Source organism: Agelaius tricolor, unplaced genomic scaffold (assembly GCF_023055355.1).
Source record: "Agelaius tricolor isolate 1412-34295 unplaced genomic scaffold, bAgeTri1.0.p SCAF_16, whole genome shotgun sequence".
In the NCBI taxonomy this organism is placed as follows: Eukaryota; Metazoa; Chordata; class Aves; order Passeriformes; family Icteridae; genus Agelaius; species Agelaius tricolor.
Genome location: NW_027269276.1, coordinates 2366940 through 2389694, shown reverse-complemented (window position 1 = coordinate 2389694; position 22755 = coordinate 2366940). Strand labels below are relative to the sequence as shown.

The 22755-nt window shown below is 46.5% G+C and overlaps 2 protein-coding genes across 2 annotated transcripts; one reads left to right on the top strand and one right to left on the bottom strand.

Annotated features, from left to right (window-relative positions):
* The first annotated feature begins 321 nt into the window (after positions 1-321).
* HACD3 (3-hydroxyacyl-CoA dehydratase 3) lies at positions 322-11808 on the top strand. Its single transcript, XM_071441181.1, has 11 exons — positions 322-475; positions 907-949; positions 1984-2057; positions 3932-4096; positions 5479-5530; positions 5895-6005; positions 6624-6751; positions 7260-7372; positions 7855-7961; positions 8741-8872; positions 9825-11808. Exons 1-11 carry the CDS (start codon positions 389-391, stop codon positions 9899-9901), a joined length of 1089 nt encoding a protein of 362 aa, XP_071297282.1. The 5' UTR covers positions 322-388; the 3' UTR covers positions 9902-11808.
* A 151-nt stretch (positions 11809-11959) lies between these two features.
* INTS14 (integrator complex subunit 14) lies at positions 11960-21697 on the bottom strand. The gene is made up of 12 exons (XM_071441180.1): positions 21392-21697; positions 21019-21293; positions 19751-19858; positions 17840-17995; positions 16714-16832; positions 16157-16299; positions 15329-15421; positions 14698-14842; positions 14311-14444; positions 14095-14213; positions 13653-13718; positions 11960-12789 (listed from the first exon to the last, which is right to left on the bottom strand). The coding sequence occupies exons 2-12, from the start codon at positions 21238-21240 to the stop codon at positions 12538-12540; spliced, it is 1557 nt and encodes a 518-aa protein (XP_071297281.1). The 5' UTR covers positions 21241-21293; positions 21392-21697; the 3' UTR covers positions 11960-12537.
* Between the last annotated feature and the right edge of the window lie 1058 nt (positions 21698-22755).

Below are 22755 nucleotides of genomic sequence, written 5' to 3'. Positions count from 1 at the left end.
AGGTTTAAGTTGTGCCAGGAGAGGTTTAGTTTGGATATCAGTGAAAATTTCTTCACAGAAAGCGTTGTTGAACATTGGCACAGGCTGCCCGGGGCAGCAGTGGAGCCCTCATCCTGAAGGGATTTCAAAGCCGCGTGGATGTGAGGGCATGGCTTAGCGGTGGGCTCGGCAGCGCTGGGGAATGGTCAGACCGGATCCGGGAGGGTTTTCCCAGCCCAGCAGACGCTGTGGCTCGATGACTCCCACCGAGGAGGGCCCGGAACCCCTGAGGGCGCCCGGCCATGGCGGCCCCGCCCGCCCCCCGCGGCGCGCGCAGGCGCGGGGCCCGCCCGGCGGGGGTCGGAGTGCGCAGGCGCGGGGGCGCCGCGGGCCGGTGCGGGCCGGGACGATGGCGGGGCCCAGCCTGCGGCCGCACGTGCACTGGGCACAGCGGCACCGCGAGCTCTTCCTGCGAGTGGACCTCAGCGACGTCCGGGTACGGCCGCGACAGCCGGGGACACCTGGGGGACTGACCTGGGGACACCCGGGAGGGGACATCTGCGGACACCCGGGGGTGACACCTGGGGAACGCCGGGCGGGGACACCTGTGGGGAATTGGGTGTGGCGGGAGACTCACCTGGGGGACCCCGGGGGAAATCACCTGCAGGACACCTGGAAGGACTCACCTGCGGGGGAAATCACCTGCAGGACACCTGGAAGGACTCACCTGCGGGGGAGGCTCACCGGCGGGCGGGGAACACCTGCGGGACCCCCAGGGGTGGCGCACCTGCGGATCCCCGCGGTGACAGCGGCAGCGCGGCTCGGCGGTCCGGGGAGGGCTGTGCGGGCGGCGGGACCCCCTCGGGTGGATGCACTGGCCCCCGCGGGTTCGTGAGCTGTCACCTAATGCATGTTCTCCCTCCGCAGAACCCGGACATCACCATCACCGATAATGTCCTGCACTTCAGAGGTAGGAGCTCCATCGGGGGGTCTCAGCCTGGCCCCCACTCCGGGGCTGTCCCACTTGTCCCCATCGCGCGGTGCCTGGTTCCCATCAGTGGCAGGAGCCGCTGTGCTGGGCATGTTCTGATCCGCCACATTCCCACCCACAGCCCTCTGTGTTCCAGCCCTGGTAACCACAACAGGCCCTATCTTATCTAACAAGAAAACCCCAACCTCCCCATATTTAAATACCAGTGGAATTTCCATATATCCTTCCCATCCCGGGCCAGCCAAACCCTGGAGATAACTCACAGCAAATTTTCCTTTCACAAAGACCTTGTGTGCAATTCTTATCAAGCCTTCACATCAGGAACTAGTGCTCCATTTGGAAACTAAAGCCCTGAAAGATGGGATTTTTGCAGCTGGACAGATGCACATTCCAGCACCACGGAATTTTTTAAGATGTCTCATTAGGAGCTGCTGCCTCCTTGGTGAGCCACAGCCAGGCCATTTGATAGGAGCGTGTTGCACATCATGTTCTCTTTGGGATCAGTTTACGGCGTGGAAGGGTGGGAATTAAACACAGTGTGCAGTTTTGGAGCCCTTCCGGGGACAGGATCAATGTGGGAGATAACAAACCATGATAAGTGCCCTTCTGCCGCTGGGAGGGACTCCCCACATCACCCTCCTACTCACCCAGCAGCACCCATCTCCCTGGGTACTCTGTTGTGTGGAGGCTGGATCCCCCAGCAGGAGATTTTCTGCTGGATTCGAGTTATCTGTGAGCAGCCTTTTGATCCCCCCTTTTGGGAATTTGACACACTGGCTTCCTGCAGCAGGGACTCTTTTCCAGCGTGGTGCAGACTTGCAGCAGCTTTAGCTGCTGACTCCTGCATCTGCCCCTCCAAGGAAGGCTTTGGTGTCTTCCCTGTAATTGTGTGGTTTCCTCTTGCCTCTGAGGAAGGCACGAAGAAAGTGCTGTGAGTAAGTGCTGAATATTTCTGTGTACAAAGCATCCTTTGCAGTGTGGAGCCACACTGACTGTCAGTTTTTGTCTTTTAGCCCAGGGTCACGGTGCCAAAGGAGACAACATATATGAATTTGAGATCGAATTCCTCGAGCCAGTCGAGCCTAAAGTAGGTATTTTTACTTCTATAATTCTTGCAAAGAAAAAGTAAATTTTGAAGAACTTGAAAGGGAAATGGCTGTGCACAAAGTTCCCAATATACTGTTTTAATTTTTCTGGTAACTCTGTAACAGCCAGTTCTGTGGCAGTCCTGTGTGCCATTGTCTTGTTTTAATGCAAATCACCTCACTGGAGCTGGTGCTTGCATGGACCAGCTTGAGTAAGCACTTGCTTGTCACTTGTTACACAGCAGTTTTAAGTTTTTGAAAGGATTTAAAGCAGCAAAATAACAGGAGAATCTGGCAATGTGTTGTCTGATGCAACCTTGACTGGAGGTCGGGGGGAACATTGTGCAGTCAGTGTGATGTTCATGGCTTCTTTTGAGTTTGACAAAAGAGAGTCAGGAGAATTTGTGTTTCTGGCTTGAGCAGATTTCTTAGGCTGTGATATGTTGTGGCTCCTGCTGGAGAAGTCTTTCCTTAATCCCTGTTGCAGTCTGAGTGGAAAGAGCTGTCCCTCTGTGTTACTCACAGGTGGCTGTGAGGTCTGTCCCCACCTCTCAGAGCCTGGGGCACAGGAGACCTTGGGCTTTGCTCCTGGGGCAGGATTTGTGCTGCTTATTCCTGGCTGAGTTTGGGATAGCTGCAGTCAGACTGGGAGCCACTGTTCACCTCTGCTCCTCAGCAGGGAAGGGGAAGGGAAGGAGACCATCAGAGGGGAAATTTCCAGGCTCTGTCAGCAGGCATGTTTCTGGTGTGGCTCCTGCCAGGTGTGGAGTGGCAGACAGTGAACAGCTCTTGGTTCCAGGGTCTGGTCACTGCCTTATCATCGGCCTGGCCCACAGTGTGGGAGAGGTGCCTGTCTCCTGTGCTGGCAGACACAGGCTCTGCTGTGAGCCAGGCCTGGAAGGCAAGTCCTTGCCTCTGCAGAGCCTCCTTCCAAAAGTTGTCACTCTGAGTCACTGTGGAGAGACTGGAGAACAGACTGAACTCTGTGTAGCTACAGATGGTCAGGACCAGGCAGCATCACAGTCCAGGTTTTTCTCCTTTAGTTTTGATGTGCAGCATGAGTTCCCCTTGCTGGTGCCAGCAGTGAGAAATGGGGCCTGTGGCAGGCAAGGATGAGGTGTAGTAGCTGTAAATTACAGCAGCAGCCTTCAGATGTCTGAGGAGCATCCAGCAGCCTTGACAGAGCAGAGCTGCTGTAATGTGCTCTGTTAGGAGTGCAGCTTGTGCAGCAGTTTCAGCTGGTCTGACAGGCAGTGCTGTGTGGAGCAGCCTCAGTGGTCAGAAGGGCTCCAAGGTGACAATGCCATGGGCTCCAAGGTGACAATGCTATGGACTGTAAAGATGGAGAGGTTCTGGGCTGCCACTGTGCAGGTGGAGAGGCCTTGTGGGGTGGCAGTGAGCACACTGCTTGCTCTGTCAGCTCACCTTGTCTCCAGGCATTCCCTAAGGCTCTTAGCTCCTTCTCTCGGTGCAGCAGGGGTCACATGGGGTCCCTGTTTAGACAAGTACCTGTGGCTGCTGGCAGTGTTATTTTTACTGCTGGCTACAGGAGGTGGGTGGCTCACAGTACTAAGTGCAAGAAGGTGTAAAGCCAAGATCAGGGGTTCTGTCTAAGAAGGCTGGCACTGGGGTCTCTGCTAGCTCTGTGGTGGGATGCAGTGGTGCTGTGATATGGGCAGGCTGCTCATCAAGTCATGCAGCCATCACAGCTGCCATCTTCAACTGGACTGCCCTTTGCTTCCATGCCTTGGGTGGCAGAGAGACGTTTGTGCTGCAGCAGTTGTGTCATCCCTGCCTCCTTGATAAGGGGAGCTTGGCTACCAACTCAGCCTCAGAGCTTGTTTCATTGGACTTCTGCTGATGTGTCTGCCCCCAGCCTGTGTGCAGGATGACCCAAAGGCAGCTGAACATCACTGTGCAGAAGAAAGAGAGTAACTGGTGGGAGAGGCTGACCAAGCAGGAGAAGCGCCCGCTCTTCCTGGCGCCCGATTTCGACCGCTGGTTGGACGAGTCGGATGCTGAGATGGAGCTGAAGGAAAAGGTGAGTCCTGTGGGCACCTGGAGCTTGTGCTGCCACTTACAAAGCAAGGACAGCTGTTCTCCTGTGCCTGAACCTGCACTCTTCATTTACCAGGAGTTCCTGGCATGCTGATTGTTATTGCTGTTCTATATAGAGTTGGTTCCAAGTGTCACATCCCATGAACTCTCTCTTACCATAGACTAGTCCTCCTTGGGGGGGAAAAGACAGACTCCCACATGGACTTCCCCTGGTTTCCCCTTTCCCTGTCCCCTCACTGGCTTGGTACCACTGGTGGCTAAGGAGACCAACCCCCTCTGCCCTGCCCTTATCTCCGCCTCCCACCTCTTCCCCTTCTTAAGCTGCCTAGTGGTTGCAACCACTGGCGGTTGCCTTCTTTCTCACCGGGTTCCCTTCAGCCACATGTGATATACTCTGCTGGAATAAACCCTTGCAAAAAGGAGCCTTTCTTGCCTCTCTCGCTGAGCCAGCTGTGGTGAGCGTTGTGTGGGGATCTGACTGTGCTGCCTGAATGTCAACCCAATGTGCTTTTCTGGAGGAGAGGTTTGTTGGGAACAGATAGTAGGCAGCAGCACCCACCATTCAACACCTGCATTTTTAGTTAAGTGGTTCAAACTGTAAGTGGGGAATTGGAAATAGGCACGTTTCTGGTTAGAACTGGAACTGGAGGCTCTGGCTGGCTCCTTGCATGTGCCCCTTGCCTGGTGTGCTGAGCCACAGAGGATCATGTCACTGCCATGTGGAGCCCAAAGGAGCGAGTCCTGGACATTGTCTGTGTGGGAAGCAGGGATTGCTGAGGCTTTCCTGAGCCCTGGCTGGCCCTGCTGGTGCATTCCCACCATCTGGTGAGCTTGAGCAGCTTACTGAGTGGGGAGGTGCAAGATGGACTTGGAAAAGGCTTGAACAGACCACATTCCTGCAAATCCCTTTTACAACAAACACTGCCCTGTTCCCCTCTGCAGCCATGAGCTTAGTAGGGAGCAGAGAGGGACACTGCAGTGCCAAGGCCCAGGAGCTTTGGGAAAGACAGGCAGAGAACCTGGGCTGGATGTTCTCTGTTCTCCTCAGGTTGCTGGTGGATCATGTAAGAAATGGCACAGTCATAACTGAGAATTAACACAGAAAGCAGAGGCTCTTTCAGCAAAAGCATCTAATTACTAGAACAAACCACACGGTGAGGGCAGGATAACTGGTTAACACCCTCTGGCTTTTACTGTACTATAATTTCTGGATGATGAATGTTCTGGTTTATGCTGGTGAAAATTTAAACCTTCTAGCTACTGTCTGCTTGGCTGAGTTTTAAACCCGCCAGCTTTGCAGTAGTATAGTTAACAAATCACTTGCTAATTACAGTAAGTCTTTAAAACCTTATCCTTCATCTTAAGGAAGAAGAAAAGATTAACAAAATGAAAATAGAATCCAGAGTCCCAAAAGACCGTAAGTAACTGCATCTTTTTGGTGGGTAAAGTGGGATTTAGGAAGTTTGTTCACACTTTGTGAACCTTGACTCTTAATGAGTTTTGAGTGGGTTGGGGTGTCTTGGAGGGGATCTTTGCTTTGTGAGCTATTAGAAATTTAATAAAAATGGACTGAAGTTTCCAAGGAATGTCAAAAATCTGACTAGCAAGTTCTGGAGTTCTGGCAGATGATGGCAAAAGCAGAACCCCCAGTGCACCCAACAATGCTTTTATCACAATCAATAACTTCCCTTTTCCTTATAAGCTTTATTCTCAGAAATCCTGGTTTGCAGCTCTTTTACCATTGTACTCTGCTCACCTGATGTGTTTATTACTGATTTTAGCTTTCAAACACCTGAAGAAGGGATACCTGATCATGTATAATCTTGTACAGTTTTTGGGATTCTCTTGGATTTTTGTGAACATGACAGTACGACTATTCATCTTAGGAAAAGGCAAGTAATGAGCACTATTTTATTTATATTGGAGGGTTTGAGTTGATTTTCAGTGTTGTTTTTAAGACCTTTTAAATGGCAAAATCTAAAGGGAGATATATTTAGGAACTAAACCACGAGTGCAATGCCAAAGAGCACAATGAAAGCCTTTCAAAGGTCATCAAAGTGTCAAGGGCAGGAAAATACTGTCCCCTTGTAAGTCACAGCTGTGTACTCTGTGAATGATACTTGTGCTCTGCCAGGATCACTTCTAACAAAATCAGCTGAAGCAAAATGTCTCGCTGACTGCAATGTTAATGTTTTTGAAAATGATCTGGACAGAATATTTTGTTTTTGAAGCAAGAACAATCCATTCTGTTGAGGTACAGCACTATTGCCATTTTTGTAAAGCAATTACTGAAATAGCTCTTGATCCTTCTGTGTGTGAAATGGAGCAGTGTTTCTGCCCCAGCTGCTGTGAGTTCAAGATAAGGCCTATAAAGAACTTATGTAATTATGCATCATGTTTTTCTCAAATACAGCTAGAATCCTGTTATCACAAGCTGTGCTGCTGCACCAGCTTCCTGAGCATGGAAATTCATTTGTTCTCTAAAACAGTTGGTTTTCTGTGTCTTACAGATTCCTTCTATGACACATTTCACACTATTTCTGATATGATGTATTTCTGTCAGACCCTGGCATTAATGGAGATCATGAATTCACTAATAGGACTGGTCAAATCACCGCTGATCCCTTCTGTAGTGCAGGTTGTATTTCTAAATTCTTCTCCTTGCTTTTATGTTTAAAGTAAATGTTTATTTTACACAAGTGTTGAGACTCTCCTAAAATAAGTGATGCAACCTCACTGGCACTGGACTAGAGGATTTCTTATTCACAAGGCAGGAACCCATGCTTCCCAGTCTTGGCTGTGACAGGCTGTCTGTCTCCTTCCATCACCTGGGTAAGGGAGTGCAGGACAGCAAAAGCAAGAAGCTGATAAAAGTACATGATTTTGATTTGGTGCCAGTGCCCTTTTTATCCTGGTTGTGGTTGTTGTGCATAAAAATGAGGATGGCTGATTTGAGACTGGATCCCTTGGATTGTACCTAAATACAGGGCAAGATTCTTACATGTAAGAAGCAGGTCACAGCTCAGCTCCGAGTTAGTTGTGTGCTCAGATGTGTGAGGAGTAGATATCTTGTGTTTCTGACAGCAAGGACTTGCCCTTCCTTCTGATGAAGAGTGAATGTTCCTTCATATGTTTTTCTTTAACAGATATTCGGAAGAAACTTTGTTTTGTTTGTTATCCTTGGAACCTTGGAGGAAATGCAGAGCAAACCTGTGGTGTTCTTCATATTTTATTTCTGGAGCATCATTGAGCTGTTCAGGTTGGTGGGATTTTCCTCCTACCAAGTGTGCACAGAACAAAGTGGTTGTTCCCAAGAAAGAAGATTTTGATCTTTGTATTTTTTGGAAGAGTTGGCCCCGGAGGGTCCTTGAGTCATGGAGTGTTCACAGCCTTCCTTCATCTGCCAAAAGCTAAGGCAGAGCTGGAGTCTGAAAGTGATACTGCCCTGTGGCTTTATTTCTTTGGTGCTTTGAATTTCCATTGTTAAATGAGGCCTTTATCTTTGAACTGAAGTTATTTTGAAGGGTTTATTAGGCAGCCAGGAGTTGCCTTCATGCCTGTGTTCAGAATGGCCTGAGCTCTGTAAATTGCCCAATAACTGTGTCCATCATCATCCACAGGGACAATGCCTTGAATATTCTTGTGTCATTTGGGAATTGTGTTGAGCACACAGTGTTTATACACAAGACCAATTCTAGTAGTAGTTTCCATTTTCAAGTGTTTGTTTCTCTCACACTGTAGGTATCCCTATTACATGCTTTCCTGCATTGGAATTGAATGGAAACCACTCACCTGGCTCCGTTACACTGCCTGGATCCCTCTCTACCCCTTAGGGGGCTTGGCAGAAGGTATCTCCTTAAAACAGTTTACTAAATAATGAATTCAAGGCTGGGAAAATAACTCAATTTCTTTTTTTGGCAGCTGGACTTAAAATAGTAAAATAGAACAACAGATAAATAGATTTGCTTTGTGGTGAACCAAATATAAGCATTTTGTTTTTCATACTGAATCAAATATTATTTTCAATTTGATGTAAAGTCTTCCTTTTGGAGGAAAGACTGCCTTTCTGGAGGGGCAAGTAAAGGCAATGATGGGTTTCATGAACAAATTGAACAAGAACAGGCTGCACAGGAGGCCAGTGCTCACTTCCCTCTGCTGAACCAAAGCTTTGTCTGCTGGGCCTGACTTGCTCAGCCTGGCCTGGGTTCACACCAGCTCCCAGGTCTTGATATTATCTTGTAAATGACTGCAGAGGACAGGCAGGGGCTTATTCCTGTGTTGCAAACCCATGTCTGTGAGCCAGGAGGAGCTTTGGGCATTGCCCAACACCAAGCAAGGGGAGGAGTGTGCTTGTTTCAGTGCTGGGGGTATTTCTGGATGGCAAATCCTGCTGGCACAGGCCCTGGGGCTGCAGCTGTGCCTGAGAACAGAGTCTCACCAGGAAGGTTCCCTGCTGCACCCCCTCAGGCAGGTGCTTCCCACCCTTCTGCATGTTCAACACCTTCAAAATTGCTGTCATTAATCAGCACTGGCAAATTAGAAGGGACTATGCTGAAATAGTTGGTGTGGGCTGGGTAATTATATATTTTATCTGTACTTGGTAATGATGGTGGCCTTCTGCTTTCAGCTGTCTGTATTGTTCAATCCATTCCAATCTTCAGTGAAACAGGGAAATTTAGCCTGGGATTGCCAAATCCACTGAATGTCACAATCCAGTTTCCATTTGTGCTTCAAATATATCTTATAGCCTTGTTTTTAGGTAAGTATTTAATTCTATTTCTCAATATTGAAATAAAAAGCTTCCCCTGAATAACTTGATTTTTCAAAGAAAATTAAATTCCTTCATCTTGGGGACCATGGCAACACAAAATTGCTTGAGGTTCAAGTGTTATCCTTGTGGATTGTTCATGTAAATTTGTCAGTGATGGAGGGGAACATACCTCCAATGAGCTCTGATTAGCCCCCAAAAAGGTGATCTTGGTAACAAATTAGCAGTGTAAAATTCGGTCAAAGGAATAATTTTTACATGTGTTTATAACCATAGTACACTTAGTTTCACCTTTTAGGGGGTATTTGAGCTTTAGAGGGAGGTACTGGCAATCTAAACATAATTTCAAATTTAAGTAATTTGGTTAAATGTTGCAATATAATCACAAATGCAACATGAAATCACGTTTTCCCAGGAAACAATATAGAACTCTCTTTAAATAGTGTATTTAAAGAAGAAAACCTGCTTGAGACATAGTTGGTTTCTGGTGTAACATTTGTAAACACAATTTAATTTCCTGGTACCCACACCCACGCTGGGTATCCACAACTCCCCACAATCTAACCGAGAATTTTAAACTGAACTTTCACTAGATTTCTCCTGCTCACAGACATTGCTTAAAGCCACCCTTCAGTTGAGTTTCACTCTGAAATACCTGGTTCATCCTCCTTAGATCTGCACAGCTGGTGTCACAACTTGTTAAAGGTGACAAACAAACCTTCTAAGCAGCTCTTTGCCAAACAGCCTGTGCAGCAACTCCTGCCTCAGCCAGCAAGAAAACACTTGCATTAGCTTTCACTGCTACACACACCCCTAAATAATTTATTTTGTTGTGTGGTGGTTGGGTTAGTTGGGTTCTGTTGTTTTTCCTTTAGATCTGGTACAGCCATTTAGCATAAAAAGACGCAGTGATGTCCTTCCTAAACACTTCATTCCTTTCCAGGGGTATTTGTAAACTTCCGTTACCTCTACAAGCAAAGGAAACAGCACCTTGGACCAAAGAAGAGAAAGATGAAGTGAAGCAAGACTGCAATGATTTCTTATCTCACTTGGGGACAAGATAAGCCTCTAATTCTTACGGTTTTACTCACTGTAATTCAAGAATTTTGTAAAATGAAATGACCACGCTAGATTTCATGATTTCATAGTGAATTCAGGTAACATTCCCTTATATTGGATTTTGTTCCCTTTCCATCATCTATGCATGGCATTTACCATTGAACATTTAAACTTGTATCCTGTCAACCAGCATATTAGAAAGAAATCCTATTATCTGCATATGATATGCTTATAATCAGTGGAGCAGCACTAACTAGAAATAGTGTTTATCTTTTAATTGGAGATTTGCTCTTTCAATATTGCATGCAGATAGGGCTTCTGATGTGGGATATGCTCTTTGCTGGCCTGTGCTGTTCCTGGGAGGCATCTTGATGGCAGGAGGAGGCACAGTCTGAGGCCACTGTGCAGTGTTTGGGTGTTTATCAACCACTGGGATAAACTTGCTCAGTATATACCCCCCCTTTTCTCTGCAGCATTATTGATGGTACAGAATTAAAACTGGAAGTAGCTAATGCTGATTTAAATGCTACCAACTTAGTCTGTTTCTAGTTGAGCCTTAACAGAATAGGAGCTCTGTGTGGACCATAGCAATGTGTATTCCTGTAGCAACACATCCTGTCCAGTCATTAGGGAAAGGAAGCTGCCACTGAGGGCAGAAATGCTTTCCTGGTTGGTAGAGCAAGCACTGAAATGCAACAAAACAAGGGAACATAGGTACCAGCTTTCCTGGCACATGAACCCCAACAGAACTCCATCCAACCCATGCAAAGGGAGAATGTGGAATTCTCATGGGACATGGGGCCCCTCTGATCCATCCTGGCAGGGCTGTGGCTCCTGTATTTACAGCCTTCAGCAAGGCAGCAAAGTCACTCTTCTACCTGCATTTAGGGGTGCAGCAGAGAAGTTGGTGTGTATGGTTGGCTGGCTCCTGGGGGGATGGAACAGGGGGCTCAAATAAACTGTATTATTTAGATAGCACATATCAAATCTTAGTAAGGGAGGTCCCACACAGGGTTTGAAGGACCCTTTTCTCTTTGCTTGCTTTAACCACCACCACCACCAGAGAGAGGCTCCCCCCACATTTCAGGTCATCTGCTGTCTCACCTGGAAACCTCTAGCTCAGTTGACTTTATTTCAGCATATCCTTCTTCACACTGAGCCTCCTGTAGCTGATCCCAGATTCCTCTGGCCTCCTTAACTCAGTTTAGAAAGGTACAGCAAGTTTAGTTCAAACTGCACTGTGGTTATGAACAGGTTGTTTCCCAACTGCTACTGCCCCAGGCACTGCAGAGCAATGCCAGCAATCCAGAACAGACACAAGCTGAGATTAGCTTAGTGCCATGTTACTATTTATCTTTTTCTATTGTAAAACAATATGAACCCTCCAGAAAATTATTTTATATATATTAAAAGTAACAAACAGCAGAAGGTTTGTGATATGGACCCCGTGCTTGTTACTGTAAATGAAATAGTGTTATGAGGAGACTAGCATAGAAGCAGTACAAGCTCCATGCTGCATTTCACAAATTGTGTTCTGTCAACAAGAGGCGTGATACAACTTCTCTTTGGGAGAAGCACAGCCTACTTTACTCAGGAGAGTTGAGCACTATTTACACAATATTTCACTTAGCACACACTGTACCTATGTTTGAAGTATGTGAAAGGGTCGAATTAGCTGAGTAACAGAACAGCAAGGATCACTTTCATACTTTGATTTCTTCTCTGGGCATTTAAACCTCTGTTATGAAATCCGTATGTATTCATCAGTGAAATTGTGGTACCTAGTGCAAGCTGTCATGGATCTTACACTACTGAATTTTAGTCCTTCAGAAAGAATGTGTTTCTATTAATAAAGATTTACAACCAAATTTTGTTTTAGTTCAGTTGTTTGTTCTTTCAAATTATACGACTTCCTGAGAAGTCGTATAATTTGATATTTAACTTGAGATAAACAGCTGGGACCTGAGCCTTCACCAGGTCAGTCTTTTGGGCCTGCTATGAAAATGGAACAAATCCAACTTAAATTTTCATGAAGAGTTACTCTTTATTTGTATTATGCAAATAAAAAAAACATGTGTCCCAAGATCAAGTTTCAGAAGCAAAAGCACTGCAATGCAAGTGATAATGCTTAGTACAAACTGTCTGTCAAGTTGGGCATAAAGTCAGGGCCCACATCCCAAAATCAGTTTTGTATCTGATCTTGCAGGGTGCTTCTCACACCTTTCTTTGGACTAATCAAGTTGATGTGTAAAGTGTAGTAGCTGCCTTTTAGGATACTTTCCTCAGCAAGTTCAATTGTGTAGTAACTACGTTTTGGGATGGCCAAAATCCAAGAGCTGCCAACGGCATTTTTTTCTCTCCTCACATGTACTAAATAACTTCCACCCATCATCCAACACCACCACTGGGTTTGGGACACTTTCCACAGTTTCCAGGTCTGACTAACAGCCACCACAAATGAGCTACCTTTGTTTAGAGAGCACTGATGCAAAACTTCCCGGTTTGGATAGGAAGTTCTTCAAACAGTGATTGAACAGGCCAGAAGAAAATCTGAACTGCTTGAGCCTTAATCTAGAGAAGCTCCCAAAATGGAGGCTTCACATTCTCTCAGTGCTGCTGCTGGAAAAGTCAGTCTGCAGAGGAGCAATGTTGTGATCATAGGCAGCGTATTCCGAGGCCCCAGTACTTGCCACTTTGAGCTGCTGGGCCGCGTGTGTGAGCTGGAAGGCGGCGTCGGGGTGGGCGGTGTCGGGCAGCAGCGTGCACTCCCGCTCCAGCATGTCTGCCACGCCCTTCAGCAGCTCCAGGAAGCCAAAGGCCAGAGCTGCCTTTCGCAAACGGTTCAGCTCCTGCAAAGACACAAAACCCCTTTTAAAGCCACTCCAAGCCTCAACATCAAACGTGGTTTTCTTGTATCAGTTTTTAAAGGTGATGTTACTCACAGTGCAGCTGCTGGAAAGTGCCCAGCTGCTCACAGACAGAAAGTCAGGGCTGAAGATGACAGTGGTCTTCCCTTGATCCTTTCCTATAAACCTCCACTTCTTCCTTTTGTGCATTCAGCTATTGTACCTGCCTGCTTTGTCTGTGTCCCAGCAGGGCTCCAGCTTAGGCTTCACTGACTGACTGCTGCCTTTGACCACAGTGTCCAGTAAAATGTAGACACATTGATTTTTCTTCCCTATAAACTGAACAGTGCTTATGTGCACTTAGGCAGGGTATTCATTCTTCAGGTCTCTGGAGGCTGCAATACCAAACTGCTTCAGCACTAAGCTTGCAAGAGGAATAATTACCTCCAGCTACAGTCTGGTTATGGATCATTATAGTGTGGCCAAATGTGCCTGGAACTTGGTCTTTCTCTGCTTCAGTTGTAGATGAAATGGAGCAGACATTTTCAAGACTCAGAATGACATCTGTGTTCCTATTCCTCTCTGATCCCTGTTCATTTCTGCCTGGACAACAGCATAGAAGTTCACCATGGAAGTAGCAGAGGTCATGAGGGCACTTTGTGTCATGTCTACTTTTTGTAGACATGACACATCTGTGCCACAAAATGTAGTGCCAGACCATTGAAATGAGACCCCCTTGTCTCACCTAACCAGCCTGTAAGTTATTGCAGAGCACTGCAAGCCTGAACAGAGCACACTGTGGCTCCTCTGTCAAATGCACCACCATCACTGTGGATCAAACTTAGCCAGCCTGGAATGTTACTCACTTTATAGAAGGTCTGTGTTTTTTCAGGGAGTTTCCTTGCGTTTCTCAAGATCTTCTGTACATCTGTCTGCAGAAAAGAGAAAAAAAAAATCCAAAAATCTTGCCAGCTTCTGGGGGAAGCTGCAGAACAACCCCCAACTCTTTATGGATAAATTATCCTGACCATTGACAAAACTGCAGCTCACAAAGGCAGAAACATAACTGGTAATTATACTAAATCAAATAAACCAAGCCAGATGCTCCACTGGAGACACAACTCTCATTAAACAAGCTATGCTTTCTGATTGCATTTTAATCATGACATTGTAAAGAGGCAGTGTTTATAAAAATGAAAGAAAAGCAATAAAGCAATTACTCTAAATGGGCAAGACATGCACAGACTGCAGTTCCTGCTGAGATGGCTCCTGCTGCTCCAGGTAAAGCAGCACAACCTGGCTCATTACCTGGAGGCCACTGGGTTTGATCCAGACAGTGACATTCTGAGCATAGCTGCGCTTGTTCTTGGGCTGCAAAGGGAAAGGGCTCTTGTTGTCATCCTCTCCATAAGGATTTTCTTTTGCATCTGGGTGAAAAAATAAATTATAGACTTAGCAACCAAGAATTGCCGAGATCATTCACACAGAATGGTTATGAGTTACTCAGAGGAGTGTGACCAGTACCTGAAATGGGGCCAAGCTGTGCCATCTTCCCCAGCCATGGGAGGGGCTCAGGACCAGGTTCAAAGAGTGACATCATGAGGTTTGATTTCTTCTTGCTATCAGCTTGAGAATAAAGCATTCCATACCACTCTGGCCTGTGGAAAAGAGCAAACCCTCAAAGGCTGAAAATCTTCCCCCTCTCTGCGTAGAATGTGCCTCCCTCTCACTGTGTGGAGGCTCAATGTTTGCAATTTGTACTGACAGAAACAAATCTGCAATTACAAATCCACAGCTTAGTCTAGCAGTGCAGAGTTCTGCACAGAATACAGATATAAATAAGCATAATTTATAAATAAAGTATAAATGAGCAAAGTAAGAGATTTTTCAGGCAGACATCCAGCTCCATACCCCAACTGGACGAGAGCCACCATGCCTTCCACTTTCAGGCTGCCATGTAATAAAACACAGAAGTTGGGGATTTTCCCAGCAATCTGATTAGCTGAATTCTCATCTTCAGTGTCATCTGTGATCCCAGGTCCCACCTCATCCCCCTCTGGGGAAGAATCAAAGCAAACAAAGAGAAAACATGAGAATAAATTCAAACACAAGAGATCTGTTTCCATGACACCACCCTTTACTGTCTGCCTCCAAGAGTTAATTAATACTTTTGTAGAACAAACAGCTGCAGAATGAACTGCTTGGGCAAAGTGGCACAATAATGATACATAAAGGTTCCACTGCATTGTACTCAAGGGCATTAAATATTCATCTTGCACCACATATTTCATGGCTCATTATTATTCTGAACTGTATGTTTAGATGTTCTATTAATAATGATGTTGTAAGGACCCTGGCCCCTCTGTGAACTTCACAAAGAACACAGTATGCAAAATAAGAGAGCTTGTGGTCAAGGTTTTAATTTTAATGCAATCACACAACTATGACATCTGGTATTTTGATAAAGCGAAAAAACCTGTCCAAACCTCATTACAAGTGAAGCTTAAAGTAGTTTTTGCTCAAATAAACCCAACTTGCTCACCTCTGTTAAGTGCAATGGGCAGTACCAAGTGTCTGGACAAGACAGGAGGGCTGGAAATGTCTGCAATATCTACAAAGCCAACAATTTCTAGATCTGCAGGGAGACAACAGATTTAAATGAGATTAAAGACAGTTTAAGTCATATTTGGAAATAACTGAAATGTATTCAGAGGCTATTTAACGTCACCACCAACAGGTTTTCTGAAGCAATGACTAAAGGTAGCACAAGAGAACCCTTACTGAACTGGAGTGCAAAGGTGTTAATAAGTTAGAAATACATAAAACACACAACTTTTGAAGATGACTTTCAGCACACACAGACTGCTGCCCACGAGCTGTGCTGCTGGACAGTTACAGAACTGAGCACCTTGGTATTTACACTGCACACAATCCACTGCTGTCTTACAAATTCCAGAAGAGAAAAAGCAAATACCTGCTACTCATGGGAGCTGTGTCCACTAACAGGAGGGCTGGGAAGGTTTTTCTTTGCACAGTTGTTTTTAAAAATAATTTCTCTTCCCTGAAGCTTATGAGGATGTTCATGGAAAGCAACCTGTGGCTGTCTCCCAGTCTCTACCCCTAGAAGTTGTCACCCTGAGCTCTGGAAGTGCCTCTACCCTACTGCAGCCTTTTAGCCAGGTACACATGAATGAAGCAGGATGATATTTTTGTTCCCTGGTGTCACACATACACCAAAAAATTACACAATCAGAGACTGATCCTTGCAGAGACAAAGTGGATGAGGCAATAACTCCACATGATGAGAGGTGGTAGTGAAAGGGCAGAAATCAAATGGACTTTAGTAAAAAAGCAATCAAAGATTTGTTACCTGTATTAATTGCTTTAGGAATGGGGTCTATTTCCTCATCTATAATGAAAGGCTCTGGTCTGGGAAATACTTGCACATCAGATGTTAAGTGGCCACACTTGAGGACAGCATGGAATGGTGTATAAGCCAGGTCTATTAGCTTTCTAGAACACAGTTATTAAGGAAAACATAATACATATTAAATGAAAATAGGTTGTCTAAAGCACACTAGTTTAGCTCCCAAAACTTTTTAAACTACAGTTAATTCAATAGTTCTAGTGTTGCTAAATCATGAAACAAAGCAGCATTATCCCACTCCTGGAAAATGAACAGTAATTATGGAAATTACTGTCTTTTATCTGCCAAGCATAAACAGACGCTACAGTTTGGTTACAATGACTAAATAAATATTGACCATAACCAGTGAAGGCCAAGATGAAATTACAGTTAACAAGATTAAAAAATAAAGAGTTTAATTAGAACATCTCATATCACCAGATTTCTTATTGTATTTGTTTTCCTTTTGAGATACCAACTGGAGACCTTCCCAAAGGTCTGTTATCTACAAGTGTGCTCACCCAAACATGGACTGCACATTCTTCAGACACAGGGGGCCATCAATGGTGAAAATCTGCCCTTCCCCATTGTTTAAATCAATGAGCCGTTCCAGGCAGTCTAAGGAATCTGTGCTTTGAAGCTGTAGAAAAAGAAAGGGAAATATTTTTGTTGAGTGTTCTTTTTAGTCTCTTTTGTACTAACCAGTATTTTTAAAGAAAATATACACAACACAGCAAAAAGCATCTGATTGGATGCTCCCATGATTTTTTGTTCTCTCTCTCTCTCCTTTCCAAATAAATCAACATTCTTTGTCTCCCTGGCAATGTTCTCTTATTACTTATCAGAAATAGATGATTTATTTTAAATATTTATTTTAAATATTTTCCCAGTTATTTTGAGATGTTAACAGTGCTTCAATCCACCAGCTTAATCGAAAGAGTCATCCTTGACAGAGACCATGAAGCAAGACATCTAACTGATGCCTAAGCAGAAAACCCTTCTGTGAAGGACACAAGAATACAGGTGTCAAATCAAAAGCAATGCTATTAATAAAACTTAATCTAATGAATATTAGTCAAATAGGCTTCTTTTTAAACAAATGTTTATGCAGCAGAATTCTGACTCCTGTGAAGATTTTTAAAGCTGGGATTGAAATTTGCAAGAGAAAGAGAAAGGAGGAAGAAAATTGACACCTTTCCTTCAAAACCAAGGGAAGATGTTTTGAACACTGGCTTGGAGACTTCAGTTTTCCCCTCTCAGATTTCTACACACAGCTACTGTGTCTTAAGTGTTAAGCATCTGTGCAACACAAGTAATTTATTCAAGAACTTAACTGTAGATTAAGAAGAGCCCCAAAAGCATTCAACGTAATTAATGCAGTAGTAATATAAACAGAGACATTAAAATTCCATAATACTCCCCAGGGACAAACTGACACGATTTATAAAGACTATGGTAATAAAGCAGTTGCAGTAGATAATAACAGTGCAATAATAAAACTTAAATTCTCTTTCACCCAAGAACTAAGCACCAGAATGCCAACTAAACCTTAAGCACAAGAACATCAACAGAATGTTTTGTGCTGACCTGGCCGTTAGCTCAGACAAGACCAACAATTACCCAATGGAACAAAGAATAAAACATCACCTCTTCCAGGTTGGCCATGCACATGACGTAGAGCTTGGACGGGAACGGGAAGGGCAGTGGGAACCTGTTGCTGTCGCTGCGCTGGCTGTGGGTGGCCAGGGAGTGGCGCAGGGAGCCCCGGCCGATGCCCAGGCAGCCGTCGGTGACCAGGACAACCTGCGGGGACGGGGGACGGGGGACGGGGGACGGTGAGACACTTCCAGCTACACTGCAGGAGCCTTCCTGCAGCACCTGCTCCCACCCAAACTCCCTATCCCAGCGGGTTTCCTCCACCGAGCTGGGAAAAATTTCCAGAAGGAACCCCACAATCAAGGAGAAATTGAAGACTGAACCCTGGTGGTTTACACGGTGTGAATGGTAAATAAACGATTTCTTGGCATTAGGCAATTGCACCAACATTTGAATCTCATATATTTAAATGCACACTAGAAGCACAGTGGCTACACAGCCAAAAACCAGCCTCTTGCTGCTGGACTCAAGGACTCCAGGTTTATTTTCAAATGGATGATAAAGCCCATTTCTTCTGCAGAATCTGGAGAGCAACTCAACTTCCACTTCAAGCCACAGAAACCTCAGAAAAGGGTACTATTAGTGATCTTAATGCTTTGCAAATACAGCTGCATTATGCTCCCATTTTGCAGCAGAACTACTATATCAAAACCACACACTTTTCCATTCAATTGCACATCCAGAGTCAATCCCTGTGGAAACCTGCACTAATTACACTGAATAATGGGATTATTTACACTCAGCTGTGACCCAGCTTCCAGAGGAGTAAAAGAGCTGCTCCTTCAATGCTGCATGGCAACAGCAGGAATGATTTCTGGCTGCTAGGTAAGGAAAATCAAATCCAGCTGAAACTCCATGTGTAATTGCTACATCCAGATTTGTATTCTCCCTGCATCCTCAGCCTCTCTCACAGTCTCCTCAGAACTGGTGCTCACCAGTGATGTTTTCCACCACTCCAAGGCTGCACAGTACATTCCTCAGTGCCCTCCACCATCCCAGCACCTGAAGTGCCAGTGAAGTGAGCTATGGCACAAGTGAGAGACAAAATAGTTGAGGTCTAATCTCTGCTTGGTTTTCACATCTTTCTTGTTGTTTGCTGTCCCAAGGTGCCTTTTGCCCGTGTTGGATGATGAAACACTGCCTAACCAATAAATCTCTATCCTTTTTCTCCTCAAGGAATATTGCTTCAGGCATCTTCCCAGCTCACCGAGCTGCAATATTGCTGAACTTAAATCAAGTGTCTCAGAAACCAAGGGTTAAAGCAAACTCTGCCATAAAAGGCAGCAGATTTGGAAGGCTGAGAGCTTGCAGGGCTGAATGGGGGGTGTGAGCAGCTGCATGGCAAATGACTCATTTGGGAGAGAAGTCAGATCAAAACACACTCAGCAGCAGCAGCCCCACGCTGTTGGTTGAGAGCTGGGATTGTTAAAGCCCTGGAAACCATCAAGGACTGGAGGGGAGAGGCTCTTGATGTGGGACTACACCCTTTCCAAACGGACTGAGGCTCCTGGGACAGCAGACTGCATCCAGACCAAACACCAGGCCTGCACAACAGTGCTCCTGAGCCACGTTTTACAATCCACTGCACTAAAGAACACATTGGGCAGGAAACAGTCTCGGGTTTTTTTGTTGCTGAATATTTTTATAAAGATCACCTTCTGTTCATACTGCAGGTTTAGCCAAAATACTAATTCTTTCTGGTTTTGTACAAAGCATGCCTAAGAGCATTCCAAACCTTCAAATTACATTTACATTTCTATGTGCAACTCACAGGGACAGAATCAATCACAGAATCACAGGATGGTTTGGGTTGGAAGGGGTCTTAAACATCACCAAGTTCCAATCTCCCTGCCAGGGATAACTAAACATGCAGTGAACTTAAACCAGAGCAATCAGCCATACCTGGCAAGGAATTGCTGCCCCCCACTCCTGCTGGACAATATTGCAAACCCCCAGCAGCGCTGACTCCAAACAGGTTTTGTCATAATCATCCATGTTACTGAGGGCTTCCTGCAAAGACAAACACCACAGTCACTGTTGGGGGAGCATCCCTGCCAGGACACACCCAGCAGGCTCTCCTGGCTTTCAAGGAACTGTAATATTATCAACACAGCTCTTTAACAGTGAAAAAACACCTTTGCATGTCTTAAAAAATGAAAACCTGAGGCAACACCTAACAGGAAACATTTAGCTGAGAAAATCCTCACAGGTGTCAGAGCAGAGACCACAAGGAGTTTATTTCACAAAAACTCTTTGGCAGAGAGAGAGTGACAAACCCAAAACTCACATCTGCATCCATAAAGCAGCTTTTCTCCTAGGAATGAAAACCTCACACTCAACACAGCATCATCAGGGTGCAGCTGTGAGATGAACTTGCTAAAGGAGCCTGGTTGGGCTCCTGGCTTGCAAAGTTCCTCAAATGAACTCTTAAGGAAGTGAAAATTAATCAGAGAGGATGCACTGGCACCCTCCTGCTAAACTGCAAACACAACAGAGAACAGCTTTAAAAATCTCTTTCCCCAATGGACAAACCCAAACCATGGTGCCCTGAGAGAGCAATGTGTCATTTCCCCCTGCATGTGAGGGTCAGATATAAATGTACAAATTTTACTGGATTCACAGGCTCCAGTGCCTTACTGCACTCATGTGAAACTTCCCTCTTGGACCTTCTCCTTCCCATTTCCTCCTCACAACTTCCCACCACATCTGTGAGGCCTAAGATCTCTTATTCTCACTATTGCACTGTTTTGACATCTACACACTCTCAACAGCAGCTTTACCAAAGCCTTTCTAAATGGTCCTGTCAGCTGCATTGTTTATCAAAAGCAAACCAATAACTGAACATAAAACCAGTGACACCACAGACCCACTTGGGGAGCTTCATCACACAGCCCTACCCTCCATCCCATTTTTAACTCCATCCCATTTTAGAGTCAATGAGCCACACCCCAGTGCTCACCTGCAAAGGTGCAATTGGCAAAGTTCAATCACTGATTGAACTTTGAAATCACTCATTTCACCTGCCCTTAAAATGAGGACAAACTCACTTAATTCAAGACGTTGTGCACAGGATGATACCAAATCACACAACTTCACCCTGCTTTGGTAGCACAGTTGGCTGATTTTTAAAAATGTCGACGTTTTACTGCTTCAGTGTTCACACCCCCTACCTGGAGTGTGTTGTAGTCTCTTGTGAAAGGCACCATGAGCTCCCAGAGGGATGAAAACACCACCAAGGCCGTGAACTCCAGCTTGTAGTTGGTGGCCATGTGCTCGAAGAGCATGGTGAGCCCGTGGGCAGCCAGGTGCTTGCGCTGGTACTCCTCGGAGCCCTCCACCGACACGGGCCGCGTCATGGACAGCGACACGTCCATCACCACCACCGTGGGCATGGCGAGCAGCTCCTGGGCCGCCCTCGCGGACGGGCTCGGCCGGGATCACCTGCCTGCAGGGGAGGGAAGGCACAAATCACCACCAAAGCTGCACCCGGGGAGCCGCGTGTCTCGCCCCCTCACGCTGACCCCGGGGAGAAGCGACAATTACCCTTGTCCCCCTCAGAACGAGGGGCTGAGCACAGATTAGGTGAATACACGCTGAACCCCGCACGGCATTTCCAGCCGGGCACAGCGCAAGGCCTGGAGACGGCAGGAGCTGAGCCTCGCTAGGGAAAAGGAGCAGCCCTGCCGGTCGGGCAGAGATCCAGCCCTCCCTACGAGCCTTCGCCCTCAGCGGGGCTGTCCTGGAGCGCTCCCGGGCCGAGCGGCGGCGGCGGGCACGGAGCGGGGCGGCGGAAGGGAAACGCTGCTGCACACCCCGGCGCGCCGCGCCGCCATGCGTCCGGCACGGAACGCGTCCGGCCGGATGGCGCGGCCCTTCCCGCCCGGGCCGCGCCTCACGCAGTCCGTGAGGGCTGACACCGCGCGGGAAGCGGGAATGTGGGATGGCCGTGCTGAGGGAATGTGGTGCCCATGTAAAATAGCACCACAAGTGACCGCTATGTGTGGAGAAGGGTTTATGGATAAGCATCCCGGCTGGGCAGTGCGCCTCCTTCTCTCGCTTCTGTACCTGTGGGAGTGGGGGGCGGGAGGCAATAAACTGCAGTGCAAAACTGGGATGTACTCCTGAAATTGTGTGTTCAGACAACAGTTTGCTTTAAAATTATCAGGGAGGCACAGTTTAGCTGGAAAAGCCCTCTAAGATCATCAAGTCCCACTGTTGCCCCAGCACTGCCATAGGCCACCATAAGCCATGTCCCCATGTGCCACATCCATCCAGCTTTAAATCCCTCCAGGGATGGGGACTCCAGCACTGCCCTGGGCAGCCCTGCTCCACTGCTGAACAAGCCTTTCAGAAGAGACATTTTCCCAATATCCAACCTAAACCTCCACTGGCCCAGCCTGAAGCCATTTCCTCTCCTCCTGTCTCTGTTCCCTGGAGCAGAGCCCGACCCCCCGGCTGTCCCCTCCTGTCAGGAGTTGTGCAAAGCCACAAGGTCCCTCCTGAGCCCCCTTTGCTCTAGGCTGAGCTCTCTCAGCTCCCTCAGCCACTCCAGACCCTTCCCCAGCTCCATTCCCTTCCCTGGACATGCTCCAGCACCTCGATGTCCTTCTTGCCATGAGGGACCCAAATCAAATCATACATTTCTAATTCCCCTGCAATAAATCTGATGATTAGATTGCTGTGGCTGTTAAATCCTTGGCCAGGGATGTTATTTCTTCCCCTGTGGAGCTGCACCATATCAGTGCCACAGAAGAGTCCCAGGTCCCTGCTCCTTCCCTCTACTTCAGTGCTCCTGGCACAGGCCCTGAGGGATTTTCCAAGAGCCAATGAGTTTTAAACCTCGCTCTGGCATTGCAAAGTGGTCACATACTGGCAAAGACCAGCAGAGCTGCTTGTCTGGCATCTGG